Raw genomic sequence first — 25,774 nt, 5'->3', positions numbered from 1 at the left:
GGGCTTGATTTGCAGATGGAAGGAACAAATGCTGAATACCCACTATTTGGAAATCAGACCTCCTTCTTTTAAAAGCACATCTAATTGGAGCATTCAAAGTAACGAATTGCTTTAAAAAATGAAGGAAATCAGTGCCTTTGTGGGCTGAGGCCAAGCAGCAGGACAGCCCTGCTCAGCACCCACCATTAGCTGTTGACCTTTCTCAAGCTTCTGCTTGCCACCTTTTCTAGCACTTGGTTCACCACCATCACGCTATTTATAAGCATTTAATTACTTCAGAGATTAACATAAATGTTGGTGTCCTCACCAGCATCTCTCCGGAGGTCTGATCCAAGTGCATGGAGCTCAGTGGGAATCCTTCCTTCAATGCTGGGGTACTTCGGGACCATCCCATCCCACGGTCTCTTTGCCTTCCCCCAGCTGGTCATATCAGTACAGTTGCTCAAGTCTTTCAAAGAGAGAAAGCCACTTCACCTTAAGCTGTATATTTCAGAACAGGCCTTAAAAAGAATGCATCTGGTGCTCAAGCCTGCCACCAGTACGGTGCCTCAGTTTCCCTGCCTCTGAGATGACACTCGCCCTGCCCCTCAGACACCATCAGAGATGAACAGCAACAAGTCTAATCTCACCCATTGCCTGCTTTCTTCTTGCCTCCCTCTTATCAAGGACCCCTGTTACGTGCTGCCTCAAATCCTAATGGAATATCTTGAAATATATTTTTAAGAAGGGCTGCTCGGCTATGGGCTGAGCCCAACACAGGAATCATGGACTCCATTTTGCTCACGGAAAGCCACAAGCCATGCAGCAACACAGAGATCAGCAGCATCAATGTCCCCAGCAATCCAGAAGGTACAAGAGCACAGCCAAAGCCCAGCCATCTCCAGCTATTTACCCAAAGCCATCTCCAGGTGTTTTCCTCCCACCACCCCTTTTTGTCCTTTTTTGAAAAAGGCTTCCCTAGGGCAGTTTATGTAGAGGCATGCTCCTTCCTAGACAGGAAAGCAAAGGGAAAAAGTACACTTAATGGAAAAACGGGATAAATGGCAATCTGAGCAGCCTCAACTACTTGCAGGTATTGATCAGCCACTGCCAGGGCTCTGCCCAGCTCTTTATCAACACAATAATGGCTTGTGATGCAGCAAAGCCCTCAAGCCTCCCGCCTCCAAAGAAAGTAGAAGTTTGGCGCTTCTGTAATTGAGTTTATAAGTTTATACACAGCAATGGAATACCTAATGTCTGGGCTGGAGGAATAACAAGAGGTTTTGCTTAAATTCACCTTGAAAATTTAAAAACAAAATAAGAAGATGAGCGCTGCTCTCAGCTGTAGGCCCTTCCCAGTAATGAGCTGTGCAGCTGAAGCAATTATGAACTTTACTTTTTTAAAGGAGCAATAGCAGTTTGACCAGGAGGTCTTCCTCCAGGAAGGAGCTAATAAATGAAAGCATTAAGTTTATAGTGGGTTGAGTGCTTCAGATCATTACAGAGATGGCCTACAGCTCCACACTTCACTAACTTGATTTTTATTTTTTTCCAAAAGCACCGCGAAGGTGCACAAACGCACACCCTATTTGGACCCACTCAGCATTAAATGCAGCCTAGACAAATGGCTGTTTTCCTCCATCGAGCAACATTTTAAGAAGGAAAGAAAAAAAGTAATAATTAAATTCCACTGATAAATGATTGTTTGCAATAAATAAAGAGAAACAAATGCCATTGACCTCAGCAGCTTCCATTACTGCTACCCAGGCTGCTGCTGAACAAAAGGAATGCTGTGTGCTGCAGTAGCTGGGAGCAGCAGCACGGAGCAATTCCCATTTCAGCTACAGCTGGTGACATCTCAAGACACAGCTCTCAATGGCTGAGCCACAGCCAGAGCAGCTGGGGGCTCCTGACAGCCCAGTGTCCCTGCACTCTGCAGACACAGAGTGATGCCCACCCTGCATCCCCATGCTGGTCAATTAAACCTCTTTTATCCTTAACTCAATCCACAGATGGGCAAAGCTGCTTCAGGCCAGGTCCTGGAGGTAAATTCAAGTTCTCTGGAGCAAAGCTGGAGCCTCCATCCAGGATCAAGGTGGCTCTGTGCTGCCAGGGCAAAGGGTCTTCCTGGAGGCTGTGGCCATGTTATGTCCACCAAGACAGCAGCGTTTGCCCTCACTGCCTGTGGCCATAGCATGCCCAGGAGGCCAACAACCTCCTAGTACTTCCAGACCTTGGCCCAAGGCCGATTTTCACAAAATGTAGCACCTCTTCTGGAAAACACTTTGTCAGCAGAGCTCTTTCTTCCCTTGGAGGCTGCTTATAAACGAGCCTCGTCCTTCTCCCCTCCCACCACCCCCACATGTTGGGATTCCCAATTTGAAACATCTGAAACTTATTCTAAACCCAGAATGTAATAAGCTAAATGGACTCAGATAGAGCTGTAGGCCTTCGGTCCCATCTGTGGGTTCGCTTCCAAGGAGCTCTGCTGTCAGAGCTAGGAAGTCATATTGCATGTGAGGTTACCACAGTATCACAAACTTAAGCTGGTTATTTCTCTCTTTTCTACTTTAAAAGCTACAATATTCAGGTAGCTTAGAGAAAAACAACCTTTGGATTTTGTCTACTCATAAATCCATCACAACAGCTTGGGGGAAAACAGTAAATAAGATATTGGAAGAAGAGCACAAGAGGCCAAAAGACGAGTGTCTCCCTCTCTAGATGTGCTGTTTGCAACCAAAGCCAGGTACCAGGCTGTGATATTAGTGTGTGGTATTGATTTGTTCTTAATCCAGAGAAATGCCCCTGTAATGAACTCTGCTGTGCCCTTAATGATTTCATATCGAAGGATGTTAGGTGCCTTGCTCATAACAAAGTAACAGCAATTCCAAAAATAGCAAGCCTCATAATAAAATGTTATTGAGGAGCCTGAATTTCAATATAAAAGGGACTCTGCTGTACTCAAGGGCTTACTAGATACAAATGCATACTTTAAAAAGTTGTATTAAAGTCATGTCGGTGGCTGAGTTACGGGGGCGACGCGAGATGCTACTTCAGCAAGCAGCTGAGCCCAAGGTCCCCGGGAAACTTTTAGGCAGATGTGGCTGGATTTAATCCTGTCAGGTGGCTGGGGCCAGGCGACTAGAAAGCTCTGAGAAGTTTCCAAAAGCTGCTGGTGAGGGTGGGACAGCGCAGAGGCCCCATCTTCTGAGTTTCAGGGGACGGGGTGACCTCGCTAAAGCAAGGGAGGAATGTCAGTCTGCAGACCAGCCCTACTGAGGGAAAACAGGCCCCACACTCACCTCAAGGCCCTGCTGGGTCTCCTGCTACCTGGATGTCGCCAATTTCTGCTCACTTCTTTGTCCCCACCATTTTGGGCCACACAGGAGCTGCTGGGGAGCCTCAGCGCAAGCCGGCCCTGGCGCTGACAGGAGGCAGACATGGGGCGCGGGCCCCAACATGGCTGCCGCCTCTGCCACCCACACCTCTGAGGGGAAAGAAGCAGACAGAGGAACAAAACGAACCTCTCAGGAGGGCAGACGAAGCACTGGGGTGCCTAAAGGCACCTGCAGCTCCATCACCCCCCCAGGGTGATTTTGGCAGGCGGCAGCTCCTGCTGCTGGGGCAGGGGGAGGCACAGCAGTCCTTCTGGTGCCCAGCATCACTGAGACAACGACAGATCTGAGCACATTAAAACAAATTTGTCAAAAGCACTACATGAGATGAATTCAGACACTGGTCACGGTGTTGATTTATTTGTTTGCGATGTTTTATTTTCTCTCAAGGTTGTTTTTCTTAACTCCTTTCTTGTTGTTTATCAACTCTGGGGCCTGGCCTAAGTCTGTTTATGGTTTTGGCAATTTGCATATAAGAGCATGTTCTCATATTATTACCAACCATGAACTTAATCTGCTATTTGTACTCAGTCTGGCCATCATTCCTGCACTGCAGGAACCTTCTTGTGGAAACTATTAAGAAGTATGCTCTTTACCTTTTCTCCTCCGTACACTAGTCCTTGACACTTCAAATGTCCTTGGGATGTTCAAATCTGCATGATCCTACTGTTACGTCTCCTGCATGCGTTTCTGGTTTTGTCTAAGTTAAACAGCTATTTAAGAATACCACCCAGGGATCCACCCCAGGGCTGGGTAGTTATGAGCAGCAGGGGGTGTGGGAGGATGTGGGCAGGCACACTGAGCACTGGGCACTGCCGGAGTTTTTGAACTTCACCCCTGAACAAGTGCAGAATCCTGAAAAACTTGTAAAATACTCAAAAAAAGTATGCTGTCACCTGGCAATTCTAGAGCAATGCAAGTCTCTGCAACATGCCAGGGCTTGGCCTGTGTCTACTGGGCCCTGTTCGGTGCTGCTCAGCACCCTCAACGGGAAGAGAAGGCGCCTGGATCTCACAGCAGGCTCTGAGGCTGAACCTTAGCGCCAACCCATGCCACTGTCAGTCTCCCTTATATCCAAGAAGAAACAATGAGGAGGCTTGAGTTCAATCCCTGGGGTTTTGGAGGTGGAATGCAGAGGATCTGAGGCCTGCTACACTCCAGCCAAAAGGAGATATTGACAGCATATGAGGGGGTCGAGCTGGGGTTGGTACTGAAGCACAGCTCCTCCTGGCACCCCGACTGCTGGTGCTGGATGTTCACAGGGAGGGTCCCCTCTGCGCAGCGTCGCTTTTTCCACTTGCCCTTTCTAAGTACGCTTTCCCAGACCTTTCCCATCATTTTTTTCCCCAAATGCCATCTGAAAAAAGGAGGCTTGTGCTTTTCTAGCTGCTTGAGGAGACAGAGCAAGCGCACGCACGCCTGACTCCTGTAAGTGCGGGCAGTGGCCCACATCTCTCCTCGCTCATCCTTATAGGTCACTACCAAGTAGTCCTTGTGGTACTTCAGCCTTTACGCCTCTCTCACATGCCCCCCAGCTCAAGCAGAGGCCCCCAAAATGCCAGACCTTCCCTCCCAGGAGCCTCTTCTGGCCTTCAAATAACCCTTGTGTGCCAACTGGCTTTGTTAAGGGCAATTGGGACCATCTCCGGCTGCCCTGCCAGGGCTGGGGGCAGGATTAACTAGCTGGAGGAAATGAGAGGTGAGTGTTTGCCTCATACAAGGCTTCCAAGGGAGATCAGAGCCTGGCTCACAAGGTTATCTGTGAGCAGGGATGTAGGCTGGAAAAAAGCCATTAGCTCAATTAGGTTTAATAAAGGCATAATTGCCTTAATTGTAGCCAGCCCCATGCCTGCAGGGTCTGTGCATGGGGCAGGTGGAGGAGCCGAGGGCTCGAGGGCTGCGCTCCTGGCTCCTGCCTGCCCTCAGGACCCTTTCCTGGGAGAAGCAGCACTAAAAGCTGGCCAGCAAAGTGCCCCTGTTCTGAGCTGGCTCCCCACAAGTGGAACAGGAGCCATCTCCTTCCTGCTGTTTCCCCAAGGACACACCAGACTGCCTAAATCCTACATGTTCCTCCTCTAGCCTAGCTCCTGCGCCTGGCTCCCCTGCTGCTGTGGCACTACGGCCCCCCCAGGAGCTCACAGCACCCGTGGACCCAGGAAGGGCTCTGAATCCTAAATCGGCGAGCCAAGAGCATCTCCAGTGGTGCATGGAGAGCAGAATTTATTTGTGTTCTCATTCCAGAAGCCTCTGCCTGCAGTAGCGGGATCGAGTTTATTTGAAGCTACAGCTTACGCAACGGAGCAAAAATAGAAGAAATTGCTGATGCTAAAGCAGAGGCAGCGGTTCGGCATGGATTTGCGTTTCCCATTGATGGCTTCAGAAGAGGAGTGTCACTGGAGTTCAGCAGCTTCATGGGGTCATTAACTGCTCTGGAGCAATATGTTTATTGCTGCTTCGATTACGGCAGCTCTTAAGTGGTGCGGCTGAACCGCGGCTGCGTGCGGCTCAGCACAGCTTGTGCAGGCAGCATAAGGAAGTTTTCAATCTGAGGGGACGAGGAGAAGGAAAAATGATGAGCTCTGCTTGGGCACAGGGGGAAAAGAAACACCGATAGGAATTAACGAGTGGATTTTTCCGCAGCGCTCAGTGGTGTCTGGAAGGGGGCTCGCATCTCGCACCTCCACGCAAGGTGGGGAATTAATGCCGAGCTCCTGTTGTTTTTTTTCCTGTTTTTTGGGGGTTGAAAACTGTATTTCATACATACACAGCCTTCTTTGCTACCTGTGTTTTAGAGCTCAGGTTCCTGTTCTGGGGCTCAGGAATGTTCAATTTGGAGATCCAGCCAACCTCAGTAATGTGTTTTTTTTTTTTTTTTTTTCAGCAGTTCTGTCACAGCTGCCAGATAGACACCAAACAGCTGAATCATTCATGAGCCCATCAGCAGAGCACGAGGCATTAGGCGAAGGAAACAGCAGGTCAGCCTTGAATTGAACGCTATTAAAAACTTTCATTAAAGTTCTGGAAGAGAGCGGTGGGAGAGGTGAGAGGGGGGAAAAGGAAATAAATTATAATATTGATCACGTTTGTGGATCGGGACGGAGCAGGAGCGATGGAAAACACAAGGAAGGACAAAACGGGAATTAGCCTGGGATATCGCAGAAAGCTGGGCGTTTAAATGGAACAAGATTTAATTTAGATAAATATCAAATAATGCCTGTCAGTGCTCAGTAAGCATGCCGCTAACAGAGGAGTGACGTGTGGGAGAAGGAAGAGCTGAGAGCAGAGGCTGCAGACGCTCGGGGTTTGCTCCATGTGCCCTTGGAGCAACACCTCTGCGGGGCTGGGGAGCGCAGGGCCCCCTCTCCAGCCCTTCAGATGTCACTTTGTCACCACGTCAGCTGCTATTTCAGAGGGACAGAGCTGGCACCCTCCCAGAGCGCTGCCAGCCATTGCAGTCCCTGTCACAAGAGCTTAGCCCGGTGGCCTCATATTTTGGGTCATCATTTCCTTATGCATGGAGTGCTGCGTCCCCGAACGGGCAGCAAGAAATCAAAGTGTATAAAGCGACGTGAGGGAAACAACCAGGCAATAAAGGCTGCGCGGGAAGGTTACAGGAGGACTAACCAGGCAGCTCTCTGAAGAGAGAGGAGGTTTTATCGCAGCTGAGATATGTGCCGGGAGGACAGCAGGGGACAGCAGCATGGATGCAACCACCTCCTGTCATCAGCGAGGTGCAATTAGGCAGGGGCAAGCTAATTTGTTTGCAGAGGAAGCAGCTGAACAGTCACGGGGCACCTCCAGGTTAACGAGGCTGCCTTGGTCCCGAGCTAATCCCGGGCTGGGGAGCTCGCAAAGCCTCTGAGGGAGACGTGGAGGCACCAAGGGACGTCTCTCTGCTGGGAAGGGAGAGGGCCCTGGCTGTCTCTGGAAGGACCCAGCACGTTTGCACTGTGCTGGGCTCCTGGGCTCATCCCTAAAGGTGCCACAGCATTTCTGAGCCAAGAAGTAGAAACCTGTGTCCCTGTGAGTGGTGTGAGGATGGGGGCACTCAGCCTGCAGCTGCCCAGGTGAAAAAGACGAGAAAAAAGCCTGGAAATGCCTGATGCTCAGCAGCTCCTTTCCTGCAGGGGGGAGCTGTAAGCCAGAGAGCTGCTGCTCCCCATGGCCTCAGCACGTGCAGCACCCTTTGGGTTGAGGCAGGCAGCCGGGAAAGCAAGCTGTCTTTGCAGCAAGGACTCCAAATACCCAGCACACTTCCCGAGCTGCTGTGCCTGAGCAATTCACTCAGCGGATTTGTTGGGCACTGGTGTCCCTGTTGTCTGTGTGATTACAGCTCATAAGAGAGCATCGCCCTCCCCGTGAGGAGTTTAACTTTTCCAGAGGCACCACATAAATCCCCTCCCTGTTTCTGCCTCCTTGCCAGCCTCTGCCCTGGCTTTTTCAGCACACCCATGCCTCAGTTCAGCATCACATCACTGGAGGCATCTCTTGTCACTGCCGTGACAGCAGCAGGGCTCCCAGGGGTGCGGAGCAGCCGGCGTCTTCTCCCAGGGGTGCAGGCACCGCCACCACGGCAGCACAGAGCAGCACCACGCGGGACGGGGGACGTGCTGCCATGATTTAAAAACAGGATGGGAGATCACAGCCTCCTGCAGCCCCCCAGGCAAAAGGGGGGCGTTGGGAGCCCTGGGTTTTGGGGAGCAGGTGCTGGGGGTCAGAGCTCAGCAGTGAGCTCACTCAGGGCTGCGAGGTCCTTCCTGCACCGAGGGCGACTGAAGCAGGGCTGCACCACCAGGCTCGTTTCGTTCTGCTGCAGGAGCCGCTAAGTGGAGGAAATGAACAGGGAAGAAGGGGAACAAACCCACGGTCTCCCAGCAAGGAGCGTGGTTTAGTGCGTTCACAGCAGGGAAGGGGAGATGATCCGGTCCCCTGTGCCATTTCCCAAGCACAGTGCGTCTGTCGTGTCCTGTGATGGAGGGTATCATCACTGCCAGTCCTCTGCTCCCTCTTTCCACCACTGCAGCCTCGGTCAGCCTGAGCCCAGCAGGGAAATGAGGACATTACAACACTCCCCACCAAAGGGAAGCTTTTGAAACAGCAAGAGAACAGGGCACCAAGACCTTTCTGGGGGAAGATTGCTCCCAGTTCAGTAGAAGAAACAGAAAGGGCATGTTTGTGAACTGGTGCGGGGTTAGATGCAGCCCTGCAGGGGAGCACAAAATACTCAGGCTTTCTTGAAAGTGTGCAGAAATGGAGGGACTGCTCCTAAGCAGGACCTTCACAGAAATTATTGTTGTATCTGTTTTCCTCTTTATCCTCAGCACATTGCGCTGGCCCCCACATGGCACTGAGAGAGCAGAGTGTCAGCTGAGCTAACTGCTGTGAACAGTGAAGTTGTGCAGCCCAAACCTCCAGGGCTGGGGGGAAGGAAAGAGAAACTGGGGCTCATGCCCCAAGAGGTGGCAGCACCCAGGGGCCCGAGGCTGCACAGCCCGGGGGGAGGCTGTGAAACGGTGCCTGCAGCCCCACCAGGCACTGCAGAAGGCAACTCAAACAAGAACGAAATGGCTTTCAAGCAACTGCTTTGTGCAAAAAGACACCGTGCTATGGCCTTCCCAGGTGCCACCCCACAGCAGCCCTGCAGACGGGGGGCTTCAGTTCCCCTTGGGGAAACGCAGCGCTTCCTGCTTCCAGCCCAGTGCATTCAGCCGGGCTCTGCCAGCTAGCCAGGGGCCAGCAGCGACACGGCTGAGGCTTGGAGGATGAAGGCAAGCACGAGGCTCGGTGGCACAGGGCTTGGCGACACCGAGGGAAGCAGCTTGGATCAGAGCCACCTGAATTACAGGAGCGGAGATCACAGCAGGCAGAGCTGAGCCCCGAGAGCCACCGAGTGGCCGTGCCCATCAGCTGCAGGCAGGCGTTCCCACCTGGCTGGGTACAGCTGCTGTGAGTAATGCTCAACCTGACAGCCCAAAGGACAGCACAGGGCAGCTCTGCTCCCTTTTTCACACATCCGTGGTGCAGGGTGGGTGCAGACAACATCACAGCGTGGAGAGCAAACGCCCAGCACCCAGCAGCACGGAGCACAGCGCACCCACACGCGACCTCGTTCATCCCGCAGCCAGGTCCTAGAGGAACTGAGGAACCCACAAAACCCACACGGCTCACGTTGTCCCCTTCATTTTGGCTACATGGAGTAAGTACAGAATCGTAAGCTTTATTTTCCTATTGGCCAGCAACTTAAACTGGGTTAAAAAAAAAAAAAAAGCAATGAATATTATTACACAGAGAAAAAGTATAAAACGACTCAGTGGACACAAGCCAACTTGCTGTTCCTATCTCATTCTTCCTGGCCTCTCCCAACCCTGTACAACGTATTTCAAGGGAACAGGCAAAGGCAGCTAAGAAGATATGCTTAAGAAACTAGAAATATTGCTTCAAGCAACATGCTCAATATTTTCCTCGTAGTTAGTAGTCAATACTTGTCAGGAACCTGAATATAAAACAAGAAATAATTTAGAGGTTTCTCCTTTAGATCATTACACAATAATTTAGATTTCTTTCCCCTCTTTCCCACTGCTGTGGGACCAAGGATCCAGCTCAGCTCCTCCGCCTCTCTTTTCGCATTAGTGTTAAGGATTATTTCACGGTGCCGATGTTGATGGGGGAGTTTCAGATTTACCTGCTCAGAATTTTAACTTGTCACCCTTCACCCCCCCCGCAGGAGCCAGTCCTGGATTTCTGCTCTGTGAATCAAAACCCCCACAACGCTGCAAGCCCCTTTAGGGCTCTGGGTGACTTTGCAGGTGTTAACTGCCTGCTGCCAAGGGACAGGGCACCACCAAAAGGCCAGGAGAGTGAATAAATTACTTAGCTCATAAAAGGGCTTGTCTTCAGTGCCTAGAAACCTCAAATCCATGCAGCCCTTTCTGCTTCAGGGTTGTTTTCACCATCCCAGTAGGCCTGGAACAAGATTCCCAATGAGAACCCTTTCCAGGACAATTAGGAAGAAAACAACCCAAACCCCCGGGACAGGAGAGACACAGAAGATCCTATGAAATCAGGCTGGCATGACAGTGGCACTAAGTCAATGGCAACAGTCATGTCAGTGTCCTGTATGTATCCAGGATCCCAGTGCAGAAATAATAGTTAATTAGATCTATTTAATTAATCAGGCAGTTAAACCCAGCACTATTTACCAAATACACTGGGGCGACTGGGTGAAGCTGACTCTAATGGTTACTGCTGGGATGGTCTGGAAAGCTGGCTTCTAGATCTCATTAAAGCCAGAAAACCCTCATCTGATTAATGAGCTCCTTGGAGGCTGCTACAGCATTTGTATATATTCATTTCCCACCCAAGAGAGAACAAGCCTGAAGGTTTTAATTAGACCGTCGAGCCCAGGGTGTGCCTCAACATGCAAGAGACATGGTAAGGTCTTTGCAGGAACCAAACAGGCCAAGTGGTAGCGAGACACCTCAGCTCCACAGGCAGACCAGCTCTTCACCAAACCTCAGCAGGGGGTAGGCAAGAAACAACCGAGAGTTTTCTCATTCACACTGGAAGCCACTACCTAAACCAGACCTAAAAGAATTAGGAAGTAGCCAAATGTCTTTGATCTAGAACCCAAGGAGGCAGCAGGCTTCTCGTGGTTCCCGATGGCACTGTGTTGCAGGGAAGTTTCAAGGAAGAGAAGGAAGGATTGCTGAGAAATCCTAAGGCACCCACGCTGTGGCAGCATTGGAGTTGTGACAAGATTTCAGCCGCACCAAGTTGTGTTCCCGAGCAGCAGAGAGCGCAGTTCCTGCAGCAAGCAACCAGGCATGCATCCTCTCATACGGAGACCAGCTGTGTTAGGACTTCAGCGCACACGCAGAGGGGGAGAGAGAAATCTCTGCTGTATGAGAGACTCAGCTCTGGCTCCAGCCCAGTGCAGAAACATCATCTGTCCTCACAGTCAATGCCCGGTGCTGCTGAGCCACTTCTCAGAGAGCAAACCATGGCTCTTGCGTAGCATCCCGATACCTTCATGTATGCTCAGGAAAAGCCCCTGGAGAAATGGCCCTAGATAAATCTTGCTTTGTAGTTATAATCAAGGGACTGTTGCTAAAGCTTCCAGCAGAAGACCCGCAGCTCTTGCTTCTTGCCAATGAAGAGGACCCACTGAACTCCTGGCTGCCTTGTACACAACGAGGAGGGTGACCTTCCCCTGAAGGGGCAGGTGAGGCTGTTGGAGAGGCATTTAAGGGTAGAGCCAAGTCCTCAGGTTGCAGACTCTTCTGTGGTGATGGTGGAGGGTAGTGAGGTTGGCAGGCACTAAGGGAGTGGCAGAGGGGGAGCTGACGGAGTTCCCACAGCTATTAATATGGTTCCGGCTTCAAACTCCTGTACAAGCAGCAGGTGAAAATCATCCCAAAGATCTACAGGGTAGAAGGAGGAGAGAGGAACACATGAGAAAACAGAATGGATGCAGTGGAGGCAGCAGCTTGCAAACAGTCTGGCCTCAGACTGGAGTGGCAAACTAGCTCTGGCCTGGGGATACAGCTCTCCAGCTTGCAATGAACAGGAGAGAACATAATCGGTGCTAATCCTCATAATTAATCACCAGCAGCTTCTCTAGGATGTAATTTGGCTACCTGCCAGGACAGAAAGGAAGATGAGCAGCTCCCAGACACATCTGCATCTGGAAGAGAATATTCTGGCTGCCTTCCCCCCCTAAAACAGAGTGGCAGCATCCATGTCCTACCCCCTTGTCCTTCTCCCTGATCATTCGCTGACCCTCAGTGCCACTCCTCAGTACCACAAAGCCAGGGGAGGAACTCTGGGTTACTTAACAGGAGCTACTGAACGGGGGTAGGGAGCTCCTCCAGCTCTTCAGCTGCACGGGCAATCATGGCACATCCCCACAAGAGGTCTCTCTCAGGCTGCCAAAGCACCAGGCACGGCCAGCACTACATTTCTCACAGCCCTGGAGCAGAAATCTGTCTCCCCAGAGCCAGAAGTATCACGGACAGGCAGAAGAGGTTCGTGCTTTGGAGCCAGTGAATCTCGGGGTCACTGAAGTACCTGGCGACTTCTTACATGGCAACTTCTTTTTTCCAGGCAAGGGAAAACCTGAGATGTTCAATTTTATTTTTTTTTTCCATCCCTCAGTTCTAGGGTTCCTTTAACTTCAGCCCAGCAACCCCAAAACACGTGATCCTTTTACCTGCACACAAGCGATGCTGATCCCCACTGCACCGATAATTTTCAGATGCTCTTGAATGAAGTTTTCCAGCTTGGTAATACAACCGTTCTGCAAGGGGAGGGAGGAGGAGGGACAGGGAAAATCATCTTTAATTTAACCTCGTGTGTCTCCCTTTAAGACAGCAGTTGCAGCCCTTGAAAAGCAGTGTCTGTGAGCACCCCAATTCCTCCCGCTGCTACTTCTGAGAGCCCTGAATTTTAGTGTGGAGCTGGAAAGCCAGCGATGCCTGCCTCGGCCTTTCACTTGCGCCCTTGGCTGGCAGAGTGATCTTACCCTCCCAGTTTCAGGCCCAAGTTTTTGTTGTCATAAGGCAAAAATAAAGCAGTAAGAGAATTTTCTGGAAGAGTTCCCTTTAAATAATTAAACTGTTTAATCTAATGAGGCAGGTTTTCCATGGTAACATCAGGGGGATTTATTGTGTAGGCTGCAGCAGTGCCCCAAGGGTGCTGGGGGCCCTCCAGCCCCAGGAGTTTACACTGAACACAGACACCTACACACACACAGAAAGGGAAGGAGCGAGCATGCAGCTCTCTGGGGAGGGGTGGCAAAGGCCTCTCATTTCCCATGCCTGTATTAGGTCGAGAGTCAGCCCCAGCTGCCCTGATCCGAAACAATTGCTCCTGCGTCCTGATCTGACCCTCTTCTACTACCCCAAAATAAAATCCGTTCTGAGCTCTGACTTAGACGCTGAGCTGCCTGGCTTAGTGGCAGATGTTGTTCACCCTCCTAACTTCTCAGCCATGCTCAAAGCACAGACTCTGAGAAGAAATACCTGCTCTGAAGGGGCCATCTCTTCACCCACAGCCCTCCTCAGCTGTAGGGAGCAGCTACTCAGCTCCTCTGGGATTCAATTTGCTTCTTCTGGAAGAGAAACAAGCCCCTCCTGCCCAGCTCCAGCCTCTTTTCAGTCCTGACTGCAGACCACTGGAACTGGCCCTGTCACGTTCAGGGCACAGAACTATCTCCGTTTGTCCCGGCCCAAGTAGCAGCTGTACCAAATGGAGGGCTCAAACCCAAGTCTCCTGCCAGAAGCAATAACCTCTCCCAATCCCCTGTCACCAGCATGCTCTGTAATAACCAATATAATCTACTATTTTTCTCTTTATCTAATAAAGCAGTGCAGAACATCTCCTTGCTTTCTTTCCCAATTCCCAAAGTCTCTGTTCTGCTGCCTTTGCAATCCTCTCTTACAAATTAGGTTCCCTGCAAAAGCCAAAAGCAGTCCTGAGACAGATTTGAAATATCTTCCTTGCCCAGCCCACGGCCCCGCCTGTGAAATGCAGACCATTTATCCCGTGCCATATTTACTGGCCATTGGCTCTGATCCCACGCTGGCAGCCATGAAGACACATTTCTGTAAGAGCAGCCTGCATGCAGGAACCCAGACACTCTGACTCCTCTATTTTATTTTTTCTCTTCCCTGAAGCTTTTCAGACTGAGCCTGGAAGGCTGAATGCTCAACTAAAGAAATAAATCACCAACGTGCAGCATCAACCCAGCACCCTCACTTCCAGCCCACCACCTTCACGTACTTTGTGACAGGAGGCTCTGAAGCCCCTTTTGATTTTTTACCTCTTTGTAGATGTTGGAAGGATGGTCCCTTCGGCCACACAGGTCGGTTATCGTCTTACAGCAGCTGTCTGGGACTTTCCGTCCACTGGCCTCGGAGGACCTGATCCACACGCTGTCAGCCCAGTCCGTGTAGTTGTTGCTCCCACAGCACTTGAACTGCCAGCACACAGAGCACAGGCTGAGCCCGCGAGCACCGCAGCCTCCTCCTCCCTCCAGCCTCCCCACATCAAGCCCTGGGCTTCATCCTCCTTTGTAGGAGACTTTGCTGGAGCCTCCAACAATCTCACTGGCATGGGTTCTTCTAAACTGCAGTAATTATCAGCAACCTTTGTTTTAAAAATTGCCCAAATGGCCATTAATAGCAGCTGCATCCCCCTTTCAGTAGCTGTGACTTTTTGTTACTGCTGGGATGCAACCAGAGGGCACCTGCAGCTGCCTCAGCTCCTAACTACCCAGCTGGAGAGTGCCAACAGGGCAAGTTTAATTACCAGTCACTGTCGCACACGCACCTGGTCACAGGGCATCGTGCACAGCAGCCCCACACTTTGAAACTGCTGCACCCGTGCCTGCCCACAAGCACCCTTTCTGCGAAAAAGTCTGTCAGACCTGTGACAGCCCTACCCTCAGCCACCCCTGAGCCAGGCACAGCTAGCAACAGCAGCAGGAATGCTTTTCTTTCATTACATCTTGCTCTCTGGGGTACTGAAGAGCTTAATGAAAAATGTCAGCAATTTTTCCAAAGCTTTAATGTGGGAAGGCGAAACAGCTGTCAGAGTGACTTGGCAGCTCCAGTTCACTCTGGGAGCAATTCAAGTGTAACTTACACCCTGCTGGGGGTCCGATTCAGAGGTTCCCCCATGCAATTCTGCTGGTAGTGCAGCCCAGGCCCTGCTCTGCACCCAGCCTGCCTTCAGGCAGGGGCAGCAGCCTGTATGCTGGGTACCAAGAGCTCACAACACTTTTTGTGGATTTGGTTTGAAGCCCTGCAATTCTCCCCAGCTCCAGCAACACCCACCTCCTGCTGCAGTTTGTCCACTGCGCTGGTAACGCTCTCTTCTCCCTCCTTGCGGTACTTCTGGGTCATGGTGTTCTTCAGGTTTTGCTTCAGCTCCATACTCAGCTGGACAGAAGAGACAAGTGGGATAAGATCACCAGGCAAGCTCAGCACCCCCAGAGAGACCCAGAGCCCTGCACGTTTCATTGCCTCTGCTCCAGGAGAACAGAAAGCCTCACAGAAGCTACAGCTTCCTTCGAGGTCATCCTCACAGGTCGGACTGGACTGGTTTCCAGCAGGCACGTGAGCTTATTTCCAGTTGATTAAAGACCATACCTCCATTTTTGTGACTGGAAGGAAGTGCCTCTGGGACAAATTTCAGCCTGTGCTACACATCACCATACAGGTCCTCACCTTGCATATGCAAGAGATTGCCAAGACATGCTTGCATCAGAACAGAACACAAAACTGTGCCTGCTTGAATACAAATGTGTCCATGAGATCCACATGCAGCCTTCTGTCTCTGAAGCTTGTGACAAAATACTAAAAACCCAATCTGTCTATTCAGGAGCAGGAAGAAAGAGTCCTGGGCACACTGGACTGAAGCCATATAGTCTGAATAGCTCTCACATCGACATCAAAAAGGATGGCACGGGAGGGGATTAAGGATGTGACTGCAAGAGTATTCCAAGGCATTGCTTGATAACGGTGACAAATTTGTAAAGCCAGACAGATGAAGTCTGATTTTTTTTTTTAAGTGCATCATTAATTAAAACACTCTTGTCATAAACCACTGGCATGTTCAGGGGATTGGATTCAAACATTTCTTCCTGTGGAGGCTCTTAATCTAGCTACATTCTTCTTTACAGAGATAGCTTCTCTATACACCTTTTATTCTATACGGTAAGTAAATGAAAGGTCAGGCATCTCGTTATGCTGAACCGGGCAAAATACAGTCTGCAGTTTATTTTCCTTTGGACACACTGTATTTTCCAACCCCATGTGTCAAGTGGGGACAACACCTACCTCGCAGAGATGATATGAGGCTTCATTCATTAACATTTGCAAAATGCTTTGAGATCCTGGGCTGGGAAGCTCTACAGAAGTGCAAAGGACTTAATGTAATAAAGAGAAAGCAAGAGGTTCAGCAGCTGGAAGGCATCAGAAGCAAATAAAGAGGAGAGTCCATTAGCAGAATTATTACTTGGGAGAAAAGTGGTTACCTGCAGGCTCACAGGGAAGAACTGCAGCATGGAACGAAACAACAAAAGAAAGGGAGTTTAGACACACACAAACGCAAGCCTTAGATACCAAAGCAAGGGCTAAAATAAAAACAGTGGCAAACAGCACGCAGCCTGCAACCAGGAAAAAAGAGGCATTTGTCAGCCAGAGGGCAAGGGGAAAGTACAGCTATTGATCAGAGATGCCCCTGAGTGAATTAAAGCACTCAAGGCAACAGCTCTGAATATGTCATCCCTTATTTCAGCCTAACAAGGAGGATCAGCTCCTCTTCATCCTTCGGCATACATGAACCTAGTGACCCAGCACAGATAGGCCCTGGCTTCCTGCCATGCTCCCAGGATTGATCTTTCCCAGTTAAATACGTACACCTGCTCCACTGCTCCCTCTTGGTTACCATCGAACGAGCGAACCTACAGCTCTCTTTTGCTTCTCACAAAGTGCCAGTGCCCATTTTGTGACGCAAAGCACCAAAATAAAAAGGCCAGGAGCCTAACAGCGAAGCCAGTAGGATGGGATGTCCAGCTGCTTTTCAGACAGCCACTTGACAACAATCCTAATTCACCCTTTCAAACCAATTTCCAGACATGAGAGCAATTTCCCAGGCTGCTTGTGTCCTGGTGGCTAAACCCCCTTTGAAACCAAACTGATGATTTAAGCCTCTGCAACTGCAACGCTGCCAAGTCAGAAGTGCAGCTGCTGGGAGTCCATGCTGTTCTCCAGCCCCTCAGCTGGGCTGGTGAAGTAAAGCTCTCCAAAACTTCATGACCTGAAAGGACCTAGCAGCTGGACCACCTCTGCCAGCTCAGGAAGGAGCTGAGCAGCAAGGCTGAGCAGCCTCCCAGGTATAACCACGACTACTGTGTCAGAAGCAGGAAATAACCCAAGATCTTCTTTTGTGTGGGGTGGTGAGTGAGTACAGACAGGCAGAAAGATGAACCTCAGTCAGACACTAGGTCCCAAGCCTCCAAGCCCAATTCTGGCTGGAGAAATGGGACAATGATCAGCTGTTTTCTGTCCCTGGTTTGAGGCTCCATGACATGTGCACACTCACCTGCTGGTAGTAGATATACGCCAGGATTCCAGCAATGATCTCCAGGAGAAAGATGCACAGCAACAATATGAAGTACTGTAAAATAACAGGAGAAGCAGGACGTTAGAACAACGTGAAGAGAAGCTTGGAGCTGGCTTATCACTAGCTGGCAAAATGCGTGACACTGTCTTTGTTGGTGCTTTTCTGCAGGAGCTCTCAAAGGCACCGGTTGGGACTAGGACCTCAACATGGTGGAAAGGCAACAATCCTACAAGTGAAAAGAAAACCAAAGAAAACCAAAGAAAAGCAAGAAAAGAAAACCAAACACGTGGTAACTGAAGACAAGCAGAAGCAAGCACGAGTTGAACTCGCACAGCCAGAGGGATGCAGAGAATGGAAAAGTGCAGGCAACTGAGATAAGATCACTGGACAGAAGAGCGTGGTTGCTGGATAACCTGCTGAATACATTCAATGTCACAGAAAATATCTGCTTCAGACATCAGTACAAAAAAATCTGGAACTTCTGCTTGTTTTGATACTGTTTAGGGCACTTCATTAAGTTACTATGGAGAAACACACGTTACAATGGTGATTCAGTAAGCCAACAAAGGGCCCATTTCACCAAGGACAGAGCAGACCAAGTAAGCACAAATTTAAAGCATGGATTTGTGTTCCAAGTGACCTCTGTGGGACTCAAGCACCGGCTGAAGTGCACTATCGAGGTGGATGGATTTGTACTAGAACAAGTCAGTTACTTTACAGATCCAGGCTGTTCCATGGCTGCCACTAAATTCATCATTTTGTAGATGAAGCTAAAGGGGCACCGGTTCCAGCCATAACGAGGACCTCATGCAAAGTCCCTGCAAGACTTGTCCCGCTCAGGACAGACCAAACAACACATCTCCTATTTTGTTTTACCCCTGAGCTTAGGAAATGGCTCTTCCCAAGGGGTGAGGCAAACAGCCCCCTGTAAGTGTGGCTAGGCGTGAAACCGTCTCTCCCCAGCAGACAGAAAGGCAGCCAAGTGCTGCTCACAGCAAGGTGGATTTCTGTCACACAAGGGTTACTCTCAGCACTGCGCGCCCCTCTTCCCCTGGTGGAAGCAGGTATTTCCGAGCTCCTTTGAGGGAGTGAAACAACAGACACAGGCACAAACGCAGCTCAGGTTTCCTCTTTCACCCTTGCTGGGATTCCGCAGCTGCAGAGGAAGGCCAGCTGGGTTTTATCTGCAGGCCAGGCTTTAATCTGAGCACACAATCTCGAGCTTTCACTCCCCAGCCCCGCTCTGCCCCGGCTGAGCACTGGAAGTCTCCACATAGCCTTGTACAAGGTACCCATTCATACCAGTGCAATGAGTCACCCCACAGCCTGTGGGATAGCTCAAGGCTGCTCCCAGCGCTCACAGGAGGCTGGAAGGGGCAAGAAAGGATTGGGGTGCTTTGTCACAAAGGCCTCCTTTTCTTTTTGTTGGCCCTCCTGCCCTGACATCATCCCTCTGCCACGGAAGGAGGGCGGCAGGGTGCTAAGCACCACCAATGAACTGCAAAGCTTCTTTCAGATATTCCTCCCTACGCTGTGTCGTCATGTCAGTGGCATTCAGGTGGAGCCGAGCCGGCACCACAGCTCAGCTCATCCTGCGGGCTTCCCCTGGATGGGAACAAACACATATCCAGCGGGCCTTAGGGAATTTGAGTCATGAGGCCCCTGTAAACCCTTGTGAGGGAGGGCAGTGCATCTGCCACCCACGCATCCAACCTGCCTCTGCTGATACGCTGCATCATTAGCCTTATCTCAGCCCCGTCTCTCCCTCGGGGCCCCTTTCAGGTATCTATTACACCGTGTCATGCTGACATAAGGGAGCAGCAGCTTTCACTCCGGGGACACACACACACAGCACAGGGCTGCTCGCCCTGCTCTTCTGCCCCGCTCCCTCCCCAAGAAGCTGGGAAACCAGGAAGGGACGGGGAATTGCCCAAAGGCCTGTAGTAAACATGGCTGGAACCTGGTTTTTGCCTAGGCAAGACTGTTGAAATGGCTCTCTTGAGAGCAGGGCAGCAGATTTGGTATCTGAGCTGAAGTCTGAGCAGGCCTGAAGATCACTGCTGCCTCTGCCACCTGGGAAACATCAGCGTGAGAAACACCACGTCTGCTGCCCGAGCCTCAAGGCATCACCTGGCTGAGGAGGGACATGGGGAAGAAAAATGAGCAATGACAAAGAAGTAGCACAGCTGTGAGTGATGAGTAACGAAATTCTCCAGAAAGTTTTAAGTGAGCCCTTAAAACTTCGAGTTGGGTAGAAAGGCAGCTAACAAAATCCCAGGCTGCTGAGGCTCCAGCAGAACAATGAACCAACAACCAGACACACATCTCCTTCCCAAACAGCAGCCAGAGCTGTCAATTGATTTTAAAAGCACTGAGGAGGCACTGGGGAGAGGAGAGCCACTTACAGCTTTCCCTCCCGTATTTACACGGGCTGCTGGTACAGAGAGAAATTGGGACAGGCTGGCACAGCCCCCGGGGCGCTGAGCGTGAGGCTGTCAGGACTGCTGTCTGAGCTCAGAGCTGGCACAGGCCCCCAGCCAGGCTCACCCAGCCCTGGCAAGCACGGCCCTAATTCTTGTGCACATTACTCACTGGCAACCAGAGCAGAGCGCAAGCACCAGGAGACAATGGGCCTGTCAGAGACAATAGGCCTGTCGCGACCAGCCACTCTGAAAGGCCGTGCTGTGAGGACTCAGAGTGACCTTTTGTTCTCAAGAGACAAGTATTAGCTTTCTGGGGCAGAATAACAAAGAAAACCCCACCGGATTTTCATCTGTAGCTTCTGGCTGAGGCAAAAAAAAAAAAGACAAAGGGAAATCTCTGGCATGGAAAGTAAGCAAAAGGCCAAAATGGACTGCTGCAGACCAGGAGCCCAACGAACAAGCACCAGCAAAGCACTCCCTGTGTCCTTCTCCATGTTTTATTTTCCAATCCTGGCTCTACTGTGCCTCTCACAGGGATTACTGAGCCTTCAGAGCAGTGGTACAAGTGTCAGGATTTCTCATGGCTCTTCTTTCTGCTCCTCTTCCAAACTACAGAGGGGAAATGGGACGGTCAGGTGAACAGGGATGTGCACAGCTGAAGGAGCTGGTGAAGGGTTACTGCAGCACCCGCTCATTACTGTGAAACCAGAGTCACCGACTGTTACTTCAGTCGCTGCGCTCACCACCATAGCTCAGCTACTAAAGAGTGCTGCACACTCCAGACTGAGGAGATTTGTGAGGAAGGAAGCAGAACAGAAACCCTAGGGCTGGTAAAAACTCTGTGTAGGTGGGTGAGCAGGGAGCCAAGGAAGTAACACAAGGAAGGGCATAAAAAAGAACCAGATTATCAAACCGTTATGGCTTTTTAGAGGAAGTGAAACTAAAAACATGTGGGTTTTTTTTGCCACTACAGAAAATTTTCAACGAATACTTTCTTATTTTTGGCAACCCAATGAAAAAAACATGTTAATTTTGTTTGAGCCCAGTGTCATTAAAGTCAGTTTTCTTACAGATCCCTCATACTTCCCTTTTCTTTTGGAAAATGGGAAGAGAATATTGGACAGACAGGGAAGAAGGAAGAGACAAAAGCCACACTATTTGAAATTGGCCAAATCCAGACAGACTTTCTCACATACAGTATAGACATTGTGGCTTTGTACTTCTGGAGCACATAGTGGTAAATGCATTCCTTGGGTTGACGAAAGGAAAGGCTCTGGCAGTAGGCCCCGCCACCTGTGACAAAGGCAGCAGTGCCATTAGGAGCTGGAAACCTGAGTGGCATTTGCCCTAGGACAAACGAATAGGGTTAGTGAAGAACATGACCAAGGTGTTTCCTCACCCTCACAGCATTGTTCAAGAGAAAACAAGGAGAACCTTCCACCCCAGCCCCCAAAAGCAAAACTTACCACTCTGAGCAGATTCCGACGCTCTTTGAAGGTGGCGCAGCAGCCAAGGATGCCGGTAACCATCACAACCACCCCTGCCACCACCAGAATATAAGCTGTTGCTGAATACGTGCTGGAGGAGAGCAAGCTGATGTAGTCACTCTTCTCAGCCAGGGTCCAGGTGCCCACTGCCATCACCGCCCCACCAGCCAGCTGGGTAAAAACAGAGGCAAGAGAATGAGGGGCATGAACTTCCTCGCCTCCAGAAGTGACGGAGATACCAGAACATGCCCCAGCTCTGCAAACTGAGCCAAGGACAACCCACCCCAAAGGAAGGACCCCCAGAGGTCTCCCTGGGATGGCGAGCAGTGCCCCGTCAAGGGCAGAGCTTCAGGGAGGCCAGTTGTGCACCCCAGGCAGGAGACGGAGGTGCAAGCTACCTGGAGCACTTGCCCATGCACAGACCTTCCCAATCAGAGCTACACTGCTCTGGCCAAACATGAAAAGGTGACACAGCTTTCAGGGTGCGACCTACCAGCAAGCTTTCCACTGCTCAGCAAGGAAGAATATTGACCTGCACTAAATGACAGCTGTGCCCCACAGCTCTTTCATACATTATACATCTAGGCAGAAAGCAGGCTAGGAGCTTTGAGCCCAGCTGGTTAAACTCTGACCCTTGCAGGGAGTGAAGATGGAGAAACCAACCCAACTGGTAGCAGTTCTTTTATCTCTTTGCAAGCATCATGTTTTTGGAGGGTTTTGTGTCCCTTCTGGTGAGCTCAGCCAATTCTACAAAAACTAGCTAGGTGTGAAGAAAGCAGGGAGATGGTATTTTTCAGGCATTATTTTCCATACTTTGTAAGGAGACCTATGAACAGCCAGAGGCCCCGGTGTCACTCCACAACTTATGCAGCTTGGGCTGGCAAGTCCAAGGGATGGGATTTCATCCCTCCAAAAGAAGTGTGGGTTCCACTGATGTCAGAGCTTTTTGCCAAAGACTTCAAAGCCAACGATTCTGCACTCTTGCCACCAAAACCGCAGCGCCTCTGAAACAGGCTGAAGCTTCTTACCCAGAAAAAGAAGTTGAAGATGAAGAGCAAGTACTTGAGACAGATGGTCCCGCATGTTTCCTTCTTTTCGGTGTACTCACGCATCTTTCTGGCTTAGATAGCTCCTGGAAAGAAAAAAAAAAGTTTGAGAAGCCAGTCAGTCATCGTGCCCCTCCTCCCAAAAGGGCAGCGTTATTCTCCTTCTGCAAAGACCTCACAGTCCCAGCCTTCAGCTGAACTAACACGGCGAGCGAGCCATTCAAGTGACTGCAGGGCTGCTGGGCAGTGCTCACTCAGATGAAGAGCTCTTGCATCCATCCGAGTGACCTACGCAGCACGAGCCCTCACAGAGTGTGAAAGAGAGGCAGATGGTACCAGCATGTGGCCTTCCTGTGCTGCCGTCCTCCTCCTTCTGTCTCCCCGTTCTGCTGTCACTTCTGGAGATTCATTTTGCTTAAGATTAATACTTGTGGGGGCAGGATCGGACCTACCGTGGTGCAAGCCCAGCACTTGCTGAGACCAAGCCAAAACCACGGCTGGGTCTTTAGCAATTCTGATCACGGTTACTGTAAGGAAGTTCACTGTCGCCCATGCTCACCTCCTCCTACTTACAGTGAATGAAATCCAGAGCTGTCACCCAGCACCGGGCTGGCTGCGGCATCGCACTGCTACTTCTGAAGGGGGGCACAGAAACTCTGCCTTTGGCATTTACGGAATAATCCGTCTCCAAAGAATTTCCTTTCCTCATGGACGCTCATTATAATTGCCTTAAATAGATCCCCCTCTAAGCCCTGGGTATTTTTAATCTTTACGACTGTAACTGGGAATGTTCTTGATACCCACCCAAACACCTCATCCTCTCTGAACCCCGGCATTATGCTGGGGGAACAAATCCCCATCCTCACCCTGCTTGTTTCTCACAGCCCTGCCCAGCAGTGAACTGTCTCCTGGGGTACTGCTCCTGGCTGCTAAAGAGGCAGCAACACAGCCACCGGCCTGAGGTGAGCTGACAGCACAAAACACCCCCACAGGTACCAAACCACCCCGTGTCCATGGTGGGTCAGTCCCCAGCAAAGCGTTAGGGAGCTGCTGTGCTCTGAGCTGGTTTCGCATAAGGAGGGCTGCAGCAAGCGCAGCTCCATGTCACGTCGCTGCCTCTTGTCAATGCAAAAATAAATAAATAAAAAAGCAAAGCTCCCCACTGCCTGAGTGGGCAGCCAAGACAACGGCACTGCCCAGAGCATCCCTGTCAGCTCTGTGAAGTTTGAAGAAATACAAGCGAATCCTCACCACCTCTCCCTTCCCAAGAGCTGAGTTCAAACCAAAAAAACATCCTCTTCCTCCCCTCCCAGCCAGCAGGGAATGATACAAACATGTCGCTTTCTCTCTTTTTAAAGACCCTGCACCCTTATCAGTGAAAGGCTGTCCCGGACCAGAGAGCTCCCTGGGAGCAGGCAGGCACAGAGCCGGGCTCAGCGGGAGCGCCCTGCCGTGTTCCTAACATCTGGCTGCTGGGAGAAGCAGCTGCCAATTCTGCAGCACAATTGTATTTTGTCTGCAGGAAATTGGGTCCTTTGCTTCACCCCAGCCCACTCAGAAACCCCAGGCAGGTCTGTGCTTTAGAAACTACTAAAGCTAGCAGGGGCATGAGGCTGAGAACGTGCCCGGCCGCCCCACCTGTGCCCCCTCGCCCTCCCCAGGCAAACATTTTTCTCCAGGACAGCGTCTGACAAACCAGCTGGCAGCAGAAAGGGCTTCACTGGTGAAGATAGCAGCTCTGAGCTGGTGGCATGCAGCAAGGCGAATAACTCCCGGTCCTCTGCAAGGATCAGGAACTCCAGCAACGCTCCCGTTAATTACCACGTTGATTAATTACCGCGTTGCAGCACAGAAGCCTGGGGCAGGGGGAAGGAATGGATGCTGGTGGCACCGTGTGCTCTGAACAGACTTGTAGTGCTCAATGAGACGCTGCCTTGCTCATGAAAGGCGACAGATTTACAGCTCCCAGAGGCTCCTTTAGCCACGGAACAGGAACGGCAGAAGCCAGACAAGCTCCCACAGCTACGCACACCTGCACAGCCCCAAACAGGAACCCCTCAAAGTATACGCCCCCCAAAAAGAAGCCAGCACAGGTATTTTCATGTATCATCACACAGCAGGTGCTGGGCCCTAGTAAGGAACAGAAACGTGCACCTCTTCCTGATCTGAGACCTCAGACACCCAACCGAGCAGCATCTCGCTTGGGGCGAGGACCGGGCAGGCTGACAGCTCGGGTTATGCTTGCAGGCAGACGACAGCGAGCCTGAAATTCGCCTCCACACTGTGGGTCCTGCTCCACCGAGCACTGCACACGGTGCCTTTCAGCTGCTGGGAGGAGAGGATCGATCTGCTTCCAGCACGCTGGCAGGGAACAGCGGCAGGCTTACAGGGTGCAGTGATTCACGCGGGGATGGCACCATGGATCAGAAAGCAACCAGGGCTGCCTCCTGGTTGGTCTATCCCTCCCAGCCCCGAGCAGAGCTGCTGGCTCTGGCTGCCCCTTGCAAGCTCATTGACTCACCCAGTGAGCTGCTCCCTCACCACGCTCTCCAGTTACAGCTGGGATAAGGCTCTCGGTGACACTGGGCGCTGAGACGTGTCCCCAAAAAGCACAGCACCTTGGTAATCTCAGGGCGCCTCCGGGCCCCAAGCAGCACTCAGTGGTGTGGGCAGGGTCTCCTGGCCTCAGTCGTCCTGATAACAGACCCTCAGAAGTGATGTGGAGCACTCTCGAAAGCAGACAAGAGCAAGCAGCATTAATTAACACGCACAGCTGCGCTCTGTTTCAAAACGCAGAGGCAAAGGTCTGTGCTGAATCACCCAGATCATTACCAACGAGCTCTCCAGTGAACAGAAAATGGTGAGGCTTGCCACAGGAGTGTATTTACAGATGCATAAAAACATATTAATTAGACATGAGCTTGATAACAGGAAATGTTTGTCTAATTGAAAAAGTGGCTAACAGACCAAAAGCACTTCCACAGTGAAGTCCATTTGCTCCAATCCAATAGACAGTAGCTTCATCAGGAAGCTACATTTAAAAAGAAATCAGGGGAAAGAACGCAGCGTAATTTAGTCACACAACAACAAGAGGTGCTTTGACGTTTATTTGCCAGGAATCAAGAGCAAGTTCCTACTGTGCTCACACATCTCAACGTCAGTGTCAATGGGAAATAATGCTCTAAAACAAAATGCACAAGGGTGGGAGGAAAAAAAAAAAAACAAACAAGGAAAAAACTCGGTGTGCCAGAAACCACACATAAAACAGAGAGAGGATTAGCTGAAAAACCTCGGGGCTGAACAGCTCAAATGCAGTT

The 25,774-nt window shown here is 50.8% G+C and overlaps 1 protein-coding gene across 3 annotated transcripts in view; it reads right to left on the bottom strand.

The window, feature by feature from the left end:
- Window positions 1–9,570: 9,570 nt before the first annotated feature.
- CD151 (CD151 molecule (Raph blood group)) overlaps window positions 9,571–25,774 on the bottom strand; it is a 29,512-nt gene continuing 13,308 nt past the window's right edge. For all 3 annotated transcript variants that reach the window (XM_027459712.3, XM_027459706.3, XM_038179853.2), the window contains 7 exons: window positions 22,440–22,543; window positions 21,391–21,582; window positions 17,481–17,555; window positions 15,209–15,313; window positions 14,194–14,349; window positions 12,583–12,669; window positions 9,571–11,794 (listed from right to left, as the gene is read on the bottom strand). In XM_027459712.3, coding sequence (XP_027315513.2) covers window positions 11,735–11,794; window positions 12,583–12,669; window positions 14,194–14,349; window positions 15,209–15,313; window positions 17,481–17,555; window positions 21,391–21,582; window positions 22,440–22,523 — 759 coding nt within the window. In that variant the 5' untranslated portion in view covers window positions 22,524–22,543 and the 3' untranslated portion in view covers window positions 9,571–11,734. The remainder of the gene's footprint in view (window positions 11,795–12,582; window positions 12,670–14,193; window positions 14,350–15,208; window positions 15,314–17,480; window positions 17,556–21,390; window positions 21,583–22,439; window positions 22,544–25,774) is intronic.

Source organism: Anas platyrhynchos, chromosome 5 (assembly GCF_047663525.1).
Source record: "Anas platyrhynchos isolate ZD024472 breed Pekin duck chromosome 5, IASCAAS_PekinDuck_T2T, whole genome shotgun sequence".
Classification (NCBI taxonomy): domain Eukaryota; kingdom Metazoa; phylum Chordata; class Aves; order Anseriformes; family Anatidae; genus Anas; species Anas platyrhynchos.
This window is presented reverse-complemented; position numbering and strand designations above follow the sequence as displayed.